The 18,825-nt window shown below is 36.8% G+C and overlaps 1 protein-coding gene across 1 annotated transcript in view; it reads right to left on the bottom strand.

Annotated features, from left to right (window-relative positions):
- Positions 1-18,825, bottom strand: part of NALF1 (NALCN channel auxiliary factor 1) — a 518,224-nt gene that overhangs the window by 157,894 nt on the left and 341,505 nt on the right. Inside the window, exon 5 of the mRNA XM_080577529.1 lies at positions 12,597-12,627. Within this exon, the coding sequence (XP_080433655.1) occupies positions 12,597-12,627 (31 nt within the window). The remainder of the gene's footprint in view (positions 1-12,596; positions 12,628-18,825) is intronic.

The raw sequence follows: 18,825 nt of genomic DNA, 5'->3' as shown, positions 1-18,825 counted from the left end.
TAAACAAGTTTTATTTCAATGAGTAGCTAAAAATCAAGACAATTCCTTTTGTAACCATGCTTTGCATGACTTAATAAGGTGGCACAATACTATTGCTTTACTAGTAATATATCAACTTATATATATAAATCCTATGGCTTTCAAATGAGGGATGAAAGAGATTTACCAGGTATAGTAAATCTCTTTACTAGTATACATATATAGTACATATATATATACACATACATACATAGTGTATATAGATTTACTAGTATGTATTAAAACATAAAAATATCCTTTTTACCCTTACTTTGGAAATATTGCCTCTGATCAGTATTGGGGGGTAACTATTTTACAGCAGTTTGCAGAAAAACATTACAAAGCATAAAAAACAAGGGAAAAACAGATTCGAACATTCTAGGTAGAGTATGTGAACTATTTTCTATTTTTGCAGCTAACTTGTAAAGTTGGTGCATCTCTCATGGGAAGTTGACATCCATTTTCATTATTAATTAACAATGCTTCCAAATCCTGGTACTTATTCCCTTGAACAATTCTTTGTCAAAAATATAAGCATTCTGTCTTATTCTGTTATTGGAGGTTCTATTACATGTTTTTCAAAAAGTATCTAGAACATTTCTGATTTTATTATGTGTTTTACAAGACTTTAATGTATTTTAAAATATATTTTCTAGATATTTTCTCTTAGAATCAAGCATTTATTAAGTTAATTCCAGAAAAGCTACTTTTATTGAAGTGCTCTATGTGCAGAAATGATATTGAGTTTTGTTTAGAAGTGAGGTAAATTATACCCTGCTAAATGCTGCAAAGCTAAGCCTAGAACTATTTCAGGTTATTTTTAATATGAAACCTCAAAACCTGTCAGAATTTCATAACACATTTGAGAAAACAAATCTTCCCACGTTTATTTCCTGTCTCTTGAGGGAGATAAATTAGCTCACTCTAAAGATACATTACATTGCAAAGCTGGAAATAATATGCTTTTTTGCAACAACTGAACATACTGTATAATGGACTTTTAAAATGATTTAGAAGCAACCATGGCCCAACTTCCATGATTTTGCTTCATGCTAATTATTGGAAAAGAGTGAAAAAAAAACTCCAGGTCTGTCATTTCTGAAAGTGATGACCATAATACTCAACAGCAAATAAGAAAAGCAAATACAGTAATTAATAAGTCCAGGCCTAAGCCCTTTTTTACTATTATTATTATTTAAAGGAAATAAATTATATATATCTCTAAAAGTATCTCCGTTGGTGATTCAACTGTATAGTCATTGGCATGGCAGTTCAATGGCAGTGACAGAAACAGCACTTAACTAACTTGGCCCTCAGCCCACACCAAACTACTAACTCAGTGAAACAGCTGCTTTAAGAACATATATTTTTACATTATCAAAAAATAAATACAGAGCAGATAACAAAATACTAATTTTCAAAGTCTGGGAGAGGTTTCTCCACATCAGAGAGAAATTGTTGATGTGTCCTGGATCCCTGTGTATTGGCCAAACACTATTCTAAGTGAACAAATGCCTTTCAGACGAGAGGACCCACCACACAAATTACATGTGGTCAGAAACTTAAATATATTTGGGTAATTTAAAAAACAGCTACTTGTCAAAATACACTTGGAAATCTAAGCCTCCTTCCACACCTCCTCCCTGATGGCTATTGCAGAGATTCAGAACATATAATGTATTCCTTTCATTCTTCTGAATTACCAAGTGACTTCGCCAACACAAATGCCCAAAAACCTCTGAACTGACAATGTCACGAATCATGGGCTACATGCATAAATCATGTGTGTAGAGGGTCTCTTCAATTGAAGGCATGCTTTCCAAAATATACCTCCATGACTCTAACTTATTAAAATCTTTATTTTCCTGTTTCAAAGAAACAGTGCTTAACTGCCAGAAGCTTAAAGGCTTCTTGCTTTTAATGCTTTTCCAAGGAAAATGCCCAAAGCAGCAACATAAAAAAGGCACTGACTCTACAAACTTCCTTTTCTTAAAAAAAAATAAAATAAAATAAAAAAATCCATGGATCCTAAAGGATGTTAAAGATAGCAGTTGAAAACTGTCTTAGAGATATTTTTGAAAGAATGTAACAAATGAATATTCCTTTTTCCTGCAAGCCAGAGCCATCTTCATAAGGTTCTTTTTAGTGGCCAACTACATTTATCTTCATCACATTAATGATGAATGACACTTCTTACTGCTGTGTGTGAATTACAAGTTCTCTCATTCTTGATATATAGCAGGCATTTCAGGGCTCTCCTGTTGGCTTCGGGCAATAAAAGAGAAACAGAAAGATGAAACAGGACAGAGATAATTCACAACATTTTGGAACATGTAATGTGTGAATTTTTAATTTGAACGAGTGGGAATGATTTGATATAGTATTTGTATTAGCATTAACTGAAAGGAAAAAAGAAAAAAGAAAAAAAAATAAGAAAAATGCATCAGTCTGTCTAGTAAACCAATGCCTTGAAAGGTATTTTCTTTATGAAACTATTTGTATTCCTGTTGTGTTCTGGTTCTTATATTCCTGTATTCCTTGTATTCTGCTCCACTTTTCTGATTAAAATAGAAAACATTTTTTTAAAAATAATGCTTATCACTGAAAGCTAAAATTAGAGATACTTCAGTAACCTTCACTCACTTATGTGAGTCCACAATATTTCTAGTGGAATAATGAGTTACAGAAATAAAATTTTTTGGAAGGAAGCACTGCAAATAATGAAAAGATATGTTCATTTCCTATTATTTCATTGTATGCCTTTCATAGGAAAACTTATGTTGAAAATGTTGCTAGAACATAATAAGATTTGATTCTTTTTTTTACAGTCAGCTGAGCAGTGTAGGTGTATGGCAAGTTGCATTGGAAACCTCAGGTGGAACATCTGTAACCCTAGGTGCATCCTGTAAGTGAAACAGTAAGCTTGCACATGACTCAGTATTCTGTACTTACAGAGGAAATATCTTTCTAGAGAAGACAAGATATTTCTGCAAAACTTATCACCTGTTCTTTAGCCACATCTGTTTTATAATGTCACTGAATTTAAAAGGCATTGGGTAAAGACTTGGATTTATGCTTTTCTCTTTAATTTCACCCATTCTTTTATCACCTTGAAAATCTCTGAATCTGGTGTTTTCCATTAAACTTCCAAACAAGTCTCATTATCCAGGAGAAATTGGACTGTGCTTTAGCAGAAGGAAATCTGCAGTTTAAAGGTAAGGAATTCGTGCAATTTTAATGATGCTTTAAGAAACATCAGGCACTGAAAATGAGATTTACAGAACCCAGAAAGCTGCATGTGAAATTAACAATGAGTACTGGGAAAAGAATATGACTGACAGTCTAACTGATGACTGATCATCAATAATGATTTGGAAGAAGATGTCTATTTCAATTAAAAATTCACAGCCATAAATTATATCCTTTGTCATCAGGCATGAAAAAGAAAAAAAAAAATCATGCAGAAATGGGGAAAAAATGTGACTGCTTTCTATGCAGTAAGTCAACATTCAGAGCTGTGGGAAAATCCTGGTTCAGATTGGCACTCCTCTGATATTTGCAGTAGGTAGTAACATCCAGGTATTCTAACCCGTCTCTGACTTGACATACTCAAGGTTAGGGAGTTGTTCGTTTTCACAGTCTTATATTACAGTTTGAGTGTCATTCAGAACAGGGACTGTGATCAATGCTTCTTCATGCAAGGTATTTAGTGCTTCTTCAAGTTAGGTAAAAAAATAAACATTTTTTTTTCCAAAAAGGAAAGCAAATTAAAAAAAAAAAAAAGCTCCGAAAATGTCCACCAGGTAGCTGACAGGGTCCCTGATTAGGAAAATGGGACATGAGAAGGATGTTAAATTGCTCAGCACCATGAAGCTTGAGTGGCTGTATGCATACCTATCAGTAAAACCTTAAGTACCTTAGAGAAGTTGAACATTTCTAGAACAAGAAAACCTACTCTTGGACTTTGATTTTTAGAACAAAATTTAGGTAATCAAAGCTGTTTGCAGATCTCATGCTTTGTTATTCATTCTGGTTTCCAGTGGCTGAATTTACAACAAAGTACAGATTAATCTAGGAAACCATTGAAGATCTATATTTACAAGTTTAGAAAGAAAATAAGCAGTTATAGGTTGGTTACTCTTTGTTCTTCTTATGAATAATCATAATCATAATCATAAATGACATAACATATGTATGGCCACTGGAAGTAAAGTTAGGTGACATGGGAGAACTACAGGGATGCTGTTGTCCATTGTAGGGAGAAAATTTGTGTGGCCCAGGCTCAATTAGAGTTGAAGCTGGCCACTATTGTAGTACACATAATATAATATAATATAATATAATATAATATAATATAATATAATATAATATAATATAATATAATATAACATAACATAACATAACATAACATAACATAACATAACATAACATAATATAATATAATATAATATAATATAATATAATATATGTTATGTTATGTTATGTTATGTTATGTTATGTTATGTTATGTTATGTTATATTATATTATATTTATTATATTGTGTGGGTTATATTAAATACAAAAATATTAAATATTAAATACAAAATATGTTAACAGCAAAAGGAGGACCAGAGAAAACACTGGTGAGCATGGTCACACACAGGGTCATAGACAAGGCAGAGGCATTTAATGCCTTCTTTGCTTCTGTTTTCAATACCGATGATGGGCTCAGGGACCTCAGGTGCCCTGAGTTGGAAGACCATGCCTGTGGTAACAATATACTCCCAGCCAACCCCAAACTTGTGGAGGACTTGCTGCTCCAACTGGATGCATATGAGTCTATAGGGCCTGATGTTATTCATCCCATTGTACTCAGAGACCTCTCTCAACTACTTTCCAAAGGTCTTGGGAATCTGGAGGAGTCCCAGTTGACTGGAAGCTGGCAAATGTTCCAATCTTCAAGAAGGGCAAGAAAGAAGACCCTGGTAATTAAAGGCCTGTCAATCTCACTTCACTGCCTGGTAAAATTACGGAGAAAATTATCCTGTGAGTTATTTAAAAACACCTGAAGGACAATGCCATCATTGGTCATAGCCAACACAGGTTCATGAGGGGAAGGTCCTGCTTAACAAACTTAATTTCTTTTTATGACAAGGTCACCCATCTTGTTGACCAAGGGAAGCCAGTTGATGTAGTCTTTTGGGTTTTCAGTAGAGTTTTCAATACCACTTCTCATAGCATCCTTCCAGACAAAATGTCCAGCATACAGCTAGATAAAAACATAATATGATGGGTGAACAATTGGCTGACGGAATGGGCTCAAAGGGTTATAGTAAATGGGATTATATCAGGCTGGTGGCCAGTCACTAGTGCAGTTCCCTAGGGCTACATTTTAGGACTGGTTCTCTTCACTGTTTTCATAAATGATTTGGATATAAGAATTGAAGGTATACTGAGTAAGTTTGTGGATGACACTAAAACAGGAGGAGCGGTTGACCCTGTTGGGGGTAGAGAGGTCTTGCAGTGACATCTTGACAAATGAGAGCTGGGCAACCACCAACCATATGAAGTTTAACAAGAGCAAGTGCCAGATTTTGCACCTGGGAAGAGGCAGACCTTGCTGTGTGTACAGACTAGGAGATGAGAGTCTGGAAAGCAGTACCGCAGAAAGGGATCTGGGGGTTTTGGTTGATGGCAAGTTGAATGTGAATCAAAAGTGTGCCCTGGCAGCCAAAAGGGCCAACTATACACTGCGGTGCATCAGGCACAGCATTGCTTGCCAGTGGAGGGAAGGGATTTTCCTGCTCTACTCTCCACTGGTGAAGCCTCACCTTGAGTACTGTGTGCGGTTTTGGGCGGATGGGCAAGCACTTATCTCTGCTCTCTGGTGACAGCAACAGGACCTGAGGGAACACCATGGAGTTGCAACAGAGGAGGTTCAGGCTGGATGTTAGGAAAAGGTTCTTCACTGAGAGGGTGGTCAGGCACTGGAACAGCCTCCACAGAGGAATGGCCACACCACTAAGACTGCTGGAGTTCAAGAAGCATTTGGACAACATTCTCACACACATGGTCTGATCTTTGGGTGGTCCTGTATGGAGCCAACAGCTGGACTTAATGATCTTTGTGTGTCTCTTCCAACTCAGGATATTCTATGATTCTACGATATAATCTCTGAGAAGAAAAATTACAGAAAATTTACAAGCAAATCAACAAACATATATGTCAAATCTGCTCATTTGTTTCATAGTACCATGCAATGCAATTTATATTCAAAGATTATATAAAACACAGCCTTGTCAGAATGGCTATACCCTGTAAACAACACCCTAAGCAACTTTCCTCCAGAATCCACCCCCCCCCCCCCCCCCCTTTTTTTTTCCCCCCTTAGGTTTCAAGCAGGACAGGCAGTAGGACATCTTGACTCTGGAGCAAGATGTCAATCTGAAGTTACCTAAATTAGTAATTGCCTCTCACTAGGACCTTAATCTAGATCTGGGATCTGGACACTGGGGTACACTTTTCTTCACATATTTGCTACAACCTCTTTTGCTATAGGTGCCACTGTCATCCTTTAAGAAAGAAGACCCCTATATCTCCTATTGAAATCAAGGTGTGTTTTTACTCTGCAGTTAAGGCTGTGCTCCTCTTGCAATTTGTACACAACCTTTCTACCTAAAACCTGATTATAACATTTTCTTATGTACAGTGGCAGAAAGACCCAGTCATGTCCCACTTCCATTATGAGACTCATAGTGATTTTTTTTACTGTTGCAAAAAAATATTGCATAGAAAAAACTTCCTACTCAGACTGGATTTTGCCAAACATAGCAGTTTTCCATGTTCAAAATAGAAGATACAATGTCATGTTTTTGTGGAGAGAGATTTGTTTTCATAAACTTCAGTAAACACTGACTGCATAATTCTCTGGTAAGCAAATATAAAATAAGCTTATCTGCCAGCTTATAGAAGAGGAGCTTAATATCCACTTCTTTCAGATAAGTACTTCTGGAAATGTATTGGGTAAACATTTCAAAAGCAATTAAAAAAGTAATCCTTGATTTTTGATAATGAAATGCTTGAAAATCCAGTGATCTGTGTGCATATTAAAATAGTTACATGTTCAAAATGGGTTTTTAATTGAAGAGAGTATATTGTGTATAACACATGCAAATAAGAAAAACAAACAAACAAACATAAACAAACAAACAAAAAATAAAAACCTTTATGTGACTTCCTTATTTCCACAGAGGTGAAACTTTCTATCCTGTCAGTTGCAGCATAAGCAGCATCACTTTCTTTTGCAAACAAAAGGACCCTAAAACAGGCCTACACATGCATGGGAACTGAGAACTTGACATGAAATCAGCATCTGTATTTACATAACTATCCAATGGTAACAGGCTCTAATTTTCTAAGGAAGACATGATCAGAGCCAGGAAAACATGGACTAGTTTGTCCCACTGGGGTTATTTTTTATTACACTGGGACTACCAATATAAGAATATAAAGTTTGTGACACAGCCCTTAACTGTATTACACATGGCAGAAAGAAGTAAAAAACAAAAAACATACAAAAACAAAACAGGCAAAAGGTGGTGGTTTTTTGTTTGTTTGTTTGTTTGTTTTCCACTTGTAGCTTTTTTGAAACCACCAAAAGGGGGAAAATATTCTGTGAAAGGCACCATATGAATGGATAAACAGGTACTGCTGTTCAGCAAAGAAAATGAAGATGATGCAGAAACTTCTACTGTATTTGGTGGAACTAGAATAGTTTTTAGAGCAAACATAGCAGTATCTGATTGAGATAAATATCTAATGATAATTGGTAAAATTTGGCTTAACTGGGAATATGAGCATTTTTCATTATTGTTCCTTTTTTCAGCCTCTGATTCCAATCCTTTAGCTCCTGCTTTCTTTTTTCACTTTACACATCTTTCCTCCCTAAATAAGTCTACCCCTTCATATGTATTATACAGTTCAAGCACTAAAAATAAATAAAATAAATAATTAATTAATCAAATAAAATAATAAAAAATAATAAAAAATAATAAAAAATAATAAAATAAAATAAAATAAAATAAAATAATAAAATAAAATAAAATAAATAAAATAAAATAAAATAAAATAAAATAAAATAAAATAAAATAAAATAAAATAAAATAAAATAAAATAAATATCACGGTCTTTCATGTTTCTCTGTCTTTCTGAAGACTTAGATGGAATTAAATGCATGTTTATAAGCTATGTGTATTCCTGAATTGTATCCTATACCAAGATGTATTAGCTTCAGGTGTCCTGAAGCTGGGAGCTGGGAGCTGCAGCAGCCTTGGGAGGCCCCTGTGAGGAGACAGAGCCAGTTCCAGCTAGTTCCAGCAAGCTCCAACAGCCTCATGGCAGGGCATACCTGAGCCCAGCAGCCACACTGGTGGCACTTTTCAGAAAATTTATTTGAGAAAGATTAAAGCAACAAGAGGGAAGGAGCAAAGGAATGTGAGAGCACCAAGGCCAGAGGAGTAGGATTTGCTCTGTGGCAGAGCTGGTAACACTGAAGGGTAAGCTGGCAAACTGAAGGGACTGAGGCCCATGAAGGACCCATGCTGAAGCAGAGGCAATGAGTTAGGAAGGAATGGAGGAAGGAGTGGAAAAAATAAGTGAGAAAGAGGAGTGGCAGAAAGAAATGCCTACATGACGCCAACCTCTTGTGTCTCATTGAAGGGACTGACTGCAACCTGAGATGATAACAAGGGAGTGGAGATTGGGAAGTGGGGAAAAGAGATGTTTACTGTAAGCATCTGTGTATTTGCCTTCTTTGTTTCCAAATACACAAATCAGTATTTAAAGGTTTATGATAGCTGACAATAATTTTTTCATGTTAAGTTTGTTATGCCCATGACAATAACTGGTGAACCATTTCCTGTCTTTATTTTGACCCATAAATTTTCACTTTCTGCTTCTTCATATTTTCTCCCCCGTCCTGCAAGGGTAGAGACTGAGTGCGTTTGGCTGCAGGCTGTGACCAAACCACCACACTAAATAACTGTAAAGGGGTTAATTTTTTACTCTTCAAGGACTGTTTGCCCTATTGGGCAGTAGTTCCTGTCACTGCAAAGTGAAAACAAAATTTTGACAGCTTTGAAAATTTTGAAATGCTGGGAATTTCAAAAACAACAATATGTTAGATGTTATGAACATAAGGTATATTCAAAAAATCAGCTTTGTTACTAAAAGTGTTATATAGCGCCCTTAAGCTGGTTTTGTTGTGAGCAAATGCAAAAATCACAAGATAGGTACCTGAATCCTCAAAAAATCTTGCTTCTGGAAAAACGCAAATACATACAAAATTAAATTTTAAACAGAGGTTTGTTCCAATGGACGAACAAAAAAAAGTTAAAAAGTGGGAGTGAAGAGCCCTCACAGCTCTAAGGCAAGCATATGGATGTATCTAAACGTTAGAAGTTTGTTCAGGATCCTATGAGGATGGTTAGTCCTAATAGCTATTCCAGATCTTACCATCTATTTTTATGCAATATGTATTACATCAAAACCATCCTGTGATTACATGGGAATTGTCTGAGAACTGATAGTGTTCTGTATTTTCAAATATAGACTTTCTCTGCTTTGGAAAGACTTCTCCCTTTCTCCCTCCTTCTTCCCCCATGACTGTATTTAGGAGTTAACTATTTGTTCTCTATTACATGAACATTAAACAGAATTTTAAACTGAACATTCCTTGTGATGTCTCTGTCTTTGTCCCATTGCCTCTGTAAACATTTTCTAATCAGACTTTTAGTTCTGTTAGAGTGGAAGTATTCACAGTATCACAGTATGTGTGAATTTACACATTCACAGTATCTTTGATCAGTAAGACATTTCATCTACTTTTACAACTGGAATTGTTTTGGGCATTTCCCAATAATGTGAGAGCTGAAAAGGCATAAGACAGACAGCCAAATTCTTTTGGCCACTCAAGGAAAATAATTATCTTGAAAACAGCTGCATTAATACTGTGAAGTTTAACTCAAGCAGCCGTGAAGTCTTTATTTTGCAACTGTTGACTATCATTGGCAAGAATATAAGTCATTGTGAAAGATTCATTTATCTCCTAAATTCTGCAGTCATTTCCTAAGGGTGATTTTTCATTGCATACCATATCATGTGATGCTACATACGTTGCTTTTATGGTAAAGTTGAACATGTGTCAATATTTTCTTGTCTTACAGTGCTTTCTCTTGGCTCTCTCCCTTCACATTTTCAGGTTTAACAATAAAGTACTTATATAGACTCTTTGTCACACTCCAAAGCAAGTTGATGAATATGCCTCAGTCATTTTTGCAGTCTCTGAACTTTCATTATATCTTTTATCAGATGGACTATACCCAAAGCAATCACCATGAAAATCCATATTGTTAAGACTACTTGAATTTTGATACCTCCATAAACTCAAATCAATTGTTGTGGCCACCCAGAAAGTTTGGTGTACCTCAACAAAAGCTGGAACAAGAAAAATAGAAAAGGAAACACTTTAGGCTCGTAAAACACTGAGCAACTTCATATTGGGGTGGGGGCGGGGGGGGGGGGGGGGGAGAGATGTTACAGTACTTGATTTATGGTTCAGTTGTGATTTAACAACAAGACCAACCAGAGGTGAAACAACCACACTGCTGAACCCATCTTATATTTTCCATTTTTCATGTTTTAAACACTCAGTCCATTGAATATTGATGTATCAAATGATCAATGACACTGTGGGGATGCGTATGGGGAGAGAAAGGGAAATCTGCCTCCACTCTTAATGTCTGTTGGCAAAAGTAGTTACAGTATCGTGAACAGAAGGGAATATTAAAATTACAGCTACTATAAGCCATCAGTAGATTATCAGTATTAGAAGTAGGAAGGGAGAAGAAAGGAAATTACTATTCACAATCTTATCTAAGTTATTGTATTTTATACATTTGTATTTATCTTTTCATTTCCAAAGGAAAAACTCTGACTTCCACAGTTTTTCAAAGACACATGATATGATATAAATTTAGATATCATGTGATAGCAGCAATGAGTTCTTGTACTACTTGGTAATACTTGAAAAGAAGAAATTGCAGAACTCAAGGGATAAATTTCAGTCACAGATGCCCTTTTGATCTCATCAGACAGATCAGTCACCTAAAAAATCTCTCCCCCCCGCCCCCATTTAATTTCAGTGGAATTACTTAGTACTAATATTTCATGCAAAGACCTTGATACAGATATTATCTGACTACTGTTTATACATTCAGGAAAAAAAAAAAAAAGTAGTAGGTCCACTCTTTTCCAGTCTCCACAAATGAAAAGATAACACAAAAGTAGTATCTTTTTCTAATTAAGCTAAAACAGAAATTTACACGTAGTAAGGAAGATGATGTTACTCTATACAGACAAAAAATGTCTTCTTTTTGAGCAGCTTGTACAGAGACTTTGGATTCACTGCAAGGGACTAGCGATATTTAGACACAGAATAACAGATGAAACCAACATCAACGAAAGTACATTGTAGTTCAGCAAGATTAGTGGAATGCATGATGCAGGATGAACATTATATTTTGCCTTCCATTAGAAATTAAAGCATTAGACAGCTATTTTCTTTAAGGCTTTATAGAAGAAAAGGTTTCTAAGGAAGAAAAGAGTAGTCTTTTACGTGTTTTATGTAAACAAAACAAACAAAAAAAGATTTTTCATAGCAACAAATGCCAGTGTATTTTTTTTTCTCATTAACAAAGGATTTTGCTGTGTATCAATGAAAACTGAAAATTTCTAACTATTCTATTCCTGAAAAACAGCGAAGGAATAATTATAGCTTACAATCAAACAGTTAGTTTCCACCTAACACTTAGTTTGTCTGAGAAATTTCTCATAAGCCATAACATTTCAGTATTGGCTTGGAGCAGAAGCTAAGGCTGAAAGATGATCAACTGATCACAAGAAAAATAAAATACTACTAACTACATGATCAGTACAATCCATTTTCTCTTACACTGCCTGATCCAGCTTCCTCCCTCCCTTTCCAAAAAAAAATCAGAGATTATGAATGATTAAACAAAGAACACAAGTAAGCATGTGTTAAGATAAAGGAAACATGATTTAAAGGCTATGATATAAAGTCTTATTAATTCCTTCTCCCCCAGCATTATGGTACATCAATGTCAAAAGGGAAGAAATCGCCTAAGGAGCAAACTGTGAAATTAAAAGTTACACAAGACTGATGAATGTCTTGGGCTCTCAGATGTGGAAAAGTGATTGAGATAATGGTTCACAATCATGCCAAAAATCCTTAGAGATACTAAAATACTTAGAATCTACGACTACTATATCTGAAAACAGATGAAAAACCTGTAATAATCATCTTCTAACGTGACCAGATGGGTTCCTCCCATCTAAAGAAGAAAAAGAAGTTATGAGGGGGAAAAAACAATCTCAAAATTCTCTTCCAGGATGGCATGATAGGAGTGGTGCCTAGATGAATTTAAAATGGTGAGATTTCATAAAGAAGTTGTGAGAAGTTAAGTTTGATCTGATGTACCCAGTGATTGACAACATCTTTGGAACTGAACAGCATACTCACCATCACTATCATGGAGGCCACTGAGAGGCATCTATAAGAAAAAGAAGCAGAAAACAATGCAGGGTAAGCCACCATCAAGACATGAAATGCTTTTGTTTGTGTGTTTCGTTCGCTGCTGGCAGAGGCCTTGTCCTAAGATCTGGTTTTAGCATACAGTGTATTTTTTTCTCACAGCTTATTCTGGCTAAAGACCATTGTCTTCACAGTAGTAATTTTTTGCCCAAAAGAACCTTTTCAATTTTGTCTATATTTTCTTCCTCACCACCATTAGTTACATATCTGAATGGACCTCAAGTATTCATTTCTGTCTGCATACATATTATGTTGCCAGTCATTTTTGGCAAAATATTTCCAGAGATTAACGAGGCTTTGCATTTTGCTTGATGGCTACTAAAAATTCAGGGATCACCTACTTATTTCAATATGTTGTATATGCTTTTAATGTGAGAAATTAGAATTGACTGCTGGATGATGGAGGAATTATCAGCAACGAGGAATACAGCACTGGGGAAAATGAAAAGAGTAATTATGTGTTTCTTCTTAAAGGGTACAACTGTATTTCAAATGATAAAGAAGGGATGTACTTGATAAATTTGGTAAGAGACAAAGTTAAATAAAACACAGAGGTTTTTTTTGTTTGGTTGGTTTTGTATTCCAGTATTCAATCACAAACATTCAAAATATTTAATAATTAATGCTGAATATAAGATTTTTAAAAGAATAAAGTCATTAAAGTAACAAAATTTATTTGTTATTAAAACCTAACATGTTTCCAAACTTATTAAAATCTTATTACAAAATAGATATTCTGTAGTATTTTATGATGCAAGTTGCCTAACAGCTTGCTGATGCTAAATTGTACCATGCTACCTGTGTAAGCATCACAAAATTACTTTTTAGTTTGCTTAAGTACAAGGAAGCTCATTTTGTACATAAGAATGAAAACAGTAGAACAGAAAAATAGGTCCATAAATGTTTGCCAGTTTCCTTCTGAGTCTCTCGAGAATTTTAATCTTCCAAGTACATTTCTGACAAGATATGAATGCATATCTGTAATTACAACCTTGCAATATACAGATGTTGGGAACACATACCTGTATGAAACCCACAGCTCTCATACAGAATTGAACAGCTTGTAACAGCATCCCTAGTTAGAACCACCACTGATACTGAGATATTTGGTAAAATGATGGTGAATTGTGGGAACAGGACTGATAAAAAAATGAATAAATTCAAAACTGAAATATCTACAAGAATGTAATTGAACTCTTTTTTAACAGATCATGACATACCACACACTTTGCAGAGAGATGTGTTCAATAGTTCCTTGATCTTATTTCAGATCTTCGTTTAATGAACAAAACAAAAATAAGGAAGATTTAGCTTGGGTTTTAATTGTTTAAATGTGTAAGAACTGCTTTTCGCATATAAATTGCAAAGAACAGAACAAGCACTGAACAAGGAATAATGTTTGAATTAAAAGTTAAACACTGCTGTGTTCTTAAAACATAGACCCATTTGTAGCATCATAGAACTCCTAAAATCAAGTGCTTCTAATCTTGTATCTGTTCCAAAAAAAATTATTAGAAAAAAATAGTTACAATAATATCTTTATAATTTCTTATATCTTTTTAAGTGTTTACCTCTTGAAATACTCTTTCTTAGGAGAGAGAGAACATGTCTTCTTTCCCATAAGAAAGAAGACATATTCCAAATCTGTATCCATGGGCAAGAAAGGAAGAGAAAAGAAAAGAAGAGAAAAAAAAAAAAGAGAGGCGAGGAGAGGCGAGGAGAGGCGAGGAAAGGAGAAGAGAGGCAAGGAAAGGAAAGGCAAGGTGAGGAGAGGAGAGGCGAAGAGGAGAGGAGAGGCGAGGCGAAGAGGCGAGGGGAGGCGAGGGGAGGCGAGGGGAGGGGAGAGGAGAGGAGAGGAGAGGAGAGGAGAGGAGAGGAGAGGAGAGGAGAGGAGAGGAGAGGAGAGGAGAGGAGAGGAGAGGAGAGGAGAGGAGAGGAGAGGAGAGGAGAGGAGAGGAGAGGAGAGGAGAGGGGAGGGGAGGGGAGGGGAGGGGAGGGGAGGGGAGGGGAGGGGAGGGGAGGGGAGGGGAGGGGAGGGGAGGGGAGGGGGGGAGGGGAGGGGAGGGGAGGGGAGGGGAGGGGAGGGGAGGGGAGGGGAGGAGAGGAGAGGAGAGGAGAGGAGAGGAGAGGAGAGGAGAGGAGAGGAGAGGAGAGGAGAGGAGAGGAGAGGAGAGGAGAGGAGAGGAGAGGAGAGGAGAGGAGAGGAGAGGAGAGGAGAGGAGAGGAGAGGAGAGGAGAGGAGAGGAGATAATGTATTTTTCTACTACTTCATATATATAATATGTTATAAAAATAATAATAAATATATAAATATATATTTAAAGGTAAGATTATTTCACTCTAAACTGAGTAAAAGACAAAAAAGTTTGAGAAACCCCAACCCATCTTCCATCTTTTAAACCGTTTTATTAGAATCCATGAAATATATCTCCTATTTAAGGTTCTTCCTTTGACCTCAGAAGTGCATTTAAGTGAGCCAATGTGACTTAGACCTCTTTTGACTGGCACTTTGGCTTTTTGAGAAAGAAAGCAACTTTTTTTTTTGTTTTTCTGGTAAGCTATTCAGTATCATTTTAACAAAATTCTGATTCCAGAATGCCTTCAGAAACCACAGAGGCTTTTTTCATCTGTTATCCCAAATGCTGTCAAGCACATATTTAAATGGAGACATCTTTAAGTGCCTTTGCTGTGAGTGGGAACTCTCACTGTAGCTATTGAAAAGTGATAGACTGAGAGAATAGTTTAAGGAAGGCTATCTTTTTTCTATCAGTTGGTGATAGATTCCTAGTTTACATGCTCATTTAAGTGTCTAAGGCCGAATGGGGTAGGCCTGGGTCTTAACACGTACAACACTTCGTAAGAATAGAGAGCACGTGTTAGGAAAACAAGAAGCAGAAATTTTCACTGACTGTACTAAATAACCCTCACTTGCAGCATTCAGGGGTTTGGAAATCAGACCGTGGCACTTCTGCTGATGATGAATGATGAGGGATTCAGTAACTTCAAATAAAGGGACAGGTAATGCTACTTTTATTACTGTTCCACAATGCCACATCCTATGAAATCACAGTTCACAAAGCTCAACAGATGCATTTCGTCTTGACTTTATCCTTGAGCTGAGAAATTACATGCATTGGAAAGTAACACTAGATAGGACTTGAGGAGGAAAAAACATGAGCAATGTTTTGTAATTTGTATGTAGCCCCTGTAAATGAAGGGAGTCAACATTTTTTACTCATAGTCTCTATAGGTTGATTACAATCTCCATCATCAGACCAGCAAGAGGGGAAGTAGGAAAGAGTATGCTTCATACTTATTGGACAAAGAACAGTTTGCACATTGCTGATTATGTGAATTCCCAAAACCAGTGGGATTAACTATAGCTATTCTCCTTATTAGGCCATTTGACTTTGAACACATCAGTTGGTAAGTACAGTTTGTATAGTTGAGCCGTAGCATGACCAGACATTATCCTAAAATTAGTGTCCACGATCAACTTTGCTAGTAGCAGGTAACTGGGAATAAAAGAGAAAATACATATTCTCCGTTCTAGAAATAACAGTTTAGAGTGGAGTTAGTGGAAAATTCTGCCTAGATGGTAAAATGATGGTAAAATCTTCCAGGGCAGATGAAAAATCTTAGCTTTGCAGACCACTAGGTTTTGTTGACATTATATAGCTGCTCTCTTTTCAATATAGATTATGTTATTGTGGAATTATCAGCTCAGGATACATAATATCTCAAAGGCAGCAGCACTCTAATGTACCTATTTCACTCTTCCCTCTCAATGTGCATTGACCAACTGAGGAAGTTCAGTAGTAGGAGCGGAGAGAATTTTGCATATGCCCCGTGCCGTTTATGTAAAGTACATTTGCTCAAGGTGAAATATAAACATAGAGGCAGAACAACATACTTTCTCTTGAAATATAAACAAACATTTATCTATGATAAACACAATTATGCTATAGGGAATTCACCAAAAAGGACTAGTTCAGAAGCCATTTGAGATATGCACTAGGGAAGAACAGCAAGGCTGGGCTACCCAGGGCAGTTGTGTGGGCTTTATGCTTGGAGGTATTCAACTGGACAAATCCCTAAACACTAATTAGTCTGGTCTGATTTCACAGTTGGCCCTGCTTTGAGTGAGGGCATGCACTAGACACCCCATGAGATTCCATCCAACCTGAACTGAGACTTATTATTATTCCTTGCCATGTAGTATGTTACGGCATACTATATAGAATGTAATAACAAAATGCTATTGAAATGGAAAGAAATGTTAAGGGAACAGTAAATATAAAATATTATATATATATTTTTTTTTTTCACAGAAATATGTGTACATTTGTTTCAACTTCATATGGTAGTTTATGCAATGGATACTTGTGGAACCTGAATTTCAAATTTTGCATATGCATACGTGAATGGAAACCTAATTCTGCTCCTGTAGGCAAAGAATACCTAATCCTGTCCTTATTGCTATAGCTTAACCATTAATACTTTTCAAATAAGTGAAACTACTTATTCCCATCACCTGTCCTGGTTTTGGCTGGGATAGAGTTAATTTGTGGCTGGTATGTGCTGCTTTTTGAATTTAGGAGAAAAACAGTGCTGATAACACCCTGATGTTTTAGTTGTTGCTGAGGAGTGCTTACACAGAGTTAAGGACTGTTCAGTTTTTCATGCTGCCCTGACTGTGAGAAGGCTCTGGGTGCACGAGAAGCTACAAGAAGCTACAAGAAGCATGTCTGCTGGAAAAGCCAAAAAGCAGGCTGTAAGCAATCCAGGAGACTCCTGGTGTGTGTTGAGGATAACTTCCTGGTCCAGGTATTAGGCAAACCAAGCAGAGGAGAAGTGTTACTGGACCAGGTGCTCACCAATGCTGATGAACTCATTAAAGGAGTTAAGATCAGAGGCAGTCTGGGCTACAGTGACCACGCCCTGATTGAGTTTGTGATTTTGAGGAATGTGAGCCTGGTGAGGAGCAAAGTCAGGACCCTGAACTTCTGAAGAGCAAACTTTGAGCTATTTAAAGACCTTGTGGATGAGATCCCTTGGAACACTGTCCTTAGGGACAGAGCAGCTGAGCAACTCTTTAAGGACATTTTCCTTACACCACAAGAACTCTCCATCGCCCTGTGTAAGAGAACAGGCAGGGAGGGCAAAAAAGGGGATTGGCTGAGCAAGGACCTGTTGGTCAAACTGAGGTGCAAGAAGGAAATGCACAGGCAGTGGAAGCAGGGACATGTGGCCAGGGAAGAGTACAGGAATGCCGACTGGATGCGCAGAGGTGGGAAAGCCAAGAGGAAAGCCAAGGCACAGATGGAACTGAGCTTGGCAAGGGATGCAAATAACAAGAAGGGATTCTATAGGTACATCGGCCAGAAAGGAAAGGTCAAGGAGAGTGTACCCCCTTGGATAGATGAGAAGGGAGAACTGGTAACAACAAACATGGAGAAGGCTGAAATACTCAGCAACTTCTTTGCTTCAGCCTTCACTGTCAGTCAGGCTTCCCACATCTCTCGTTTCCCTGAACCTGTAGATGAAGGCTGGGGGAGCACAGTTCCTCCCACAGTAAGCAAAGAGCAGGTTCAAGACCACCTGATGAAACTGAACAGGCACATGTCTATGGGGCCTGATGACATGTACCCCAGAGTCCTGAGGCAACTGGCTGATGGAGTTGCCAAACCTCTCTCTGTCATATTTGAAAAGTCATTAGAGTCAGGTGAAGTCCCTGGTGACTGGAAAAAGTGAAACATCACTCCCATTTTTTAAAAGGGTAAAAAGGAAAAATCTGGGGAACTACAGACAGGGACAAAAAGAATAGCTAAATTTGTCAGATGAAGTATTCATTGCGAGTTATTATGAACACTAATTATTATTATTGTTATTATTTCCATTTTTCCTATACCACAGTTTTCACTTCTGGGTGTCAGGTCAGTGTGGTACACTGATTAAAGAAATAATTAAGTTCTTGTTCCTGAAAGAATCTTCCCATCCCCTAAAAATCATTACTTTCATCAAGTCATGTTAGAAGGACTGAGACTGCTGATAATACTCTATCAAAGAAGACAGAAAGGGAAAAAAAAATGCTTGTTCCTCCTGTACTGAGTAGTGTAAGATACTAAATAAGTTTCTGTGTGTTGGATTTGGGAAG

The sequence above is a fragment of the Anser brachyrhynchus genome (genome assembly GCF_964034855.1).
Source record: "Anser brachyrhynchus genome assembly, chromosome: 1".
Classification (NCBI taxonomy): domain Eukaryota; kingdom Metazoa; phylum Chordata; class Aves; order Anseriformes; family Anatidae; genus Anser; species Anser brachyrhynchus.
The sequence above is the reverse complement of the archived record's forward strand: the minus strand, read 5'-3'. Positions and strand labels throughout refer to the sequence as shown.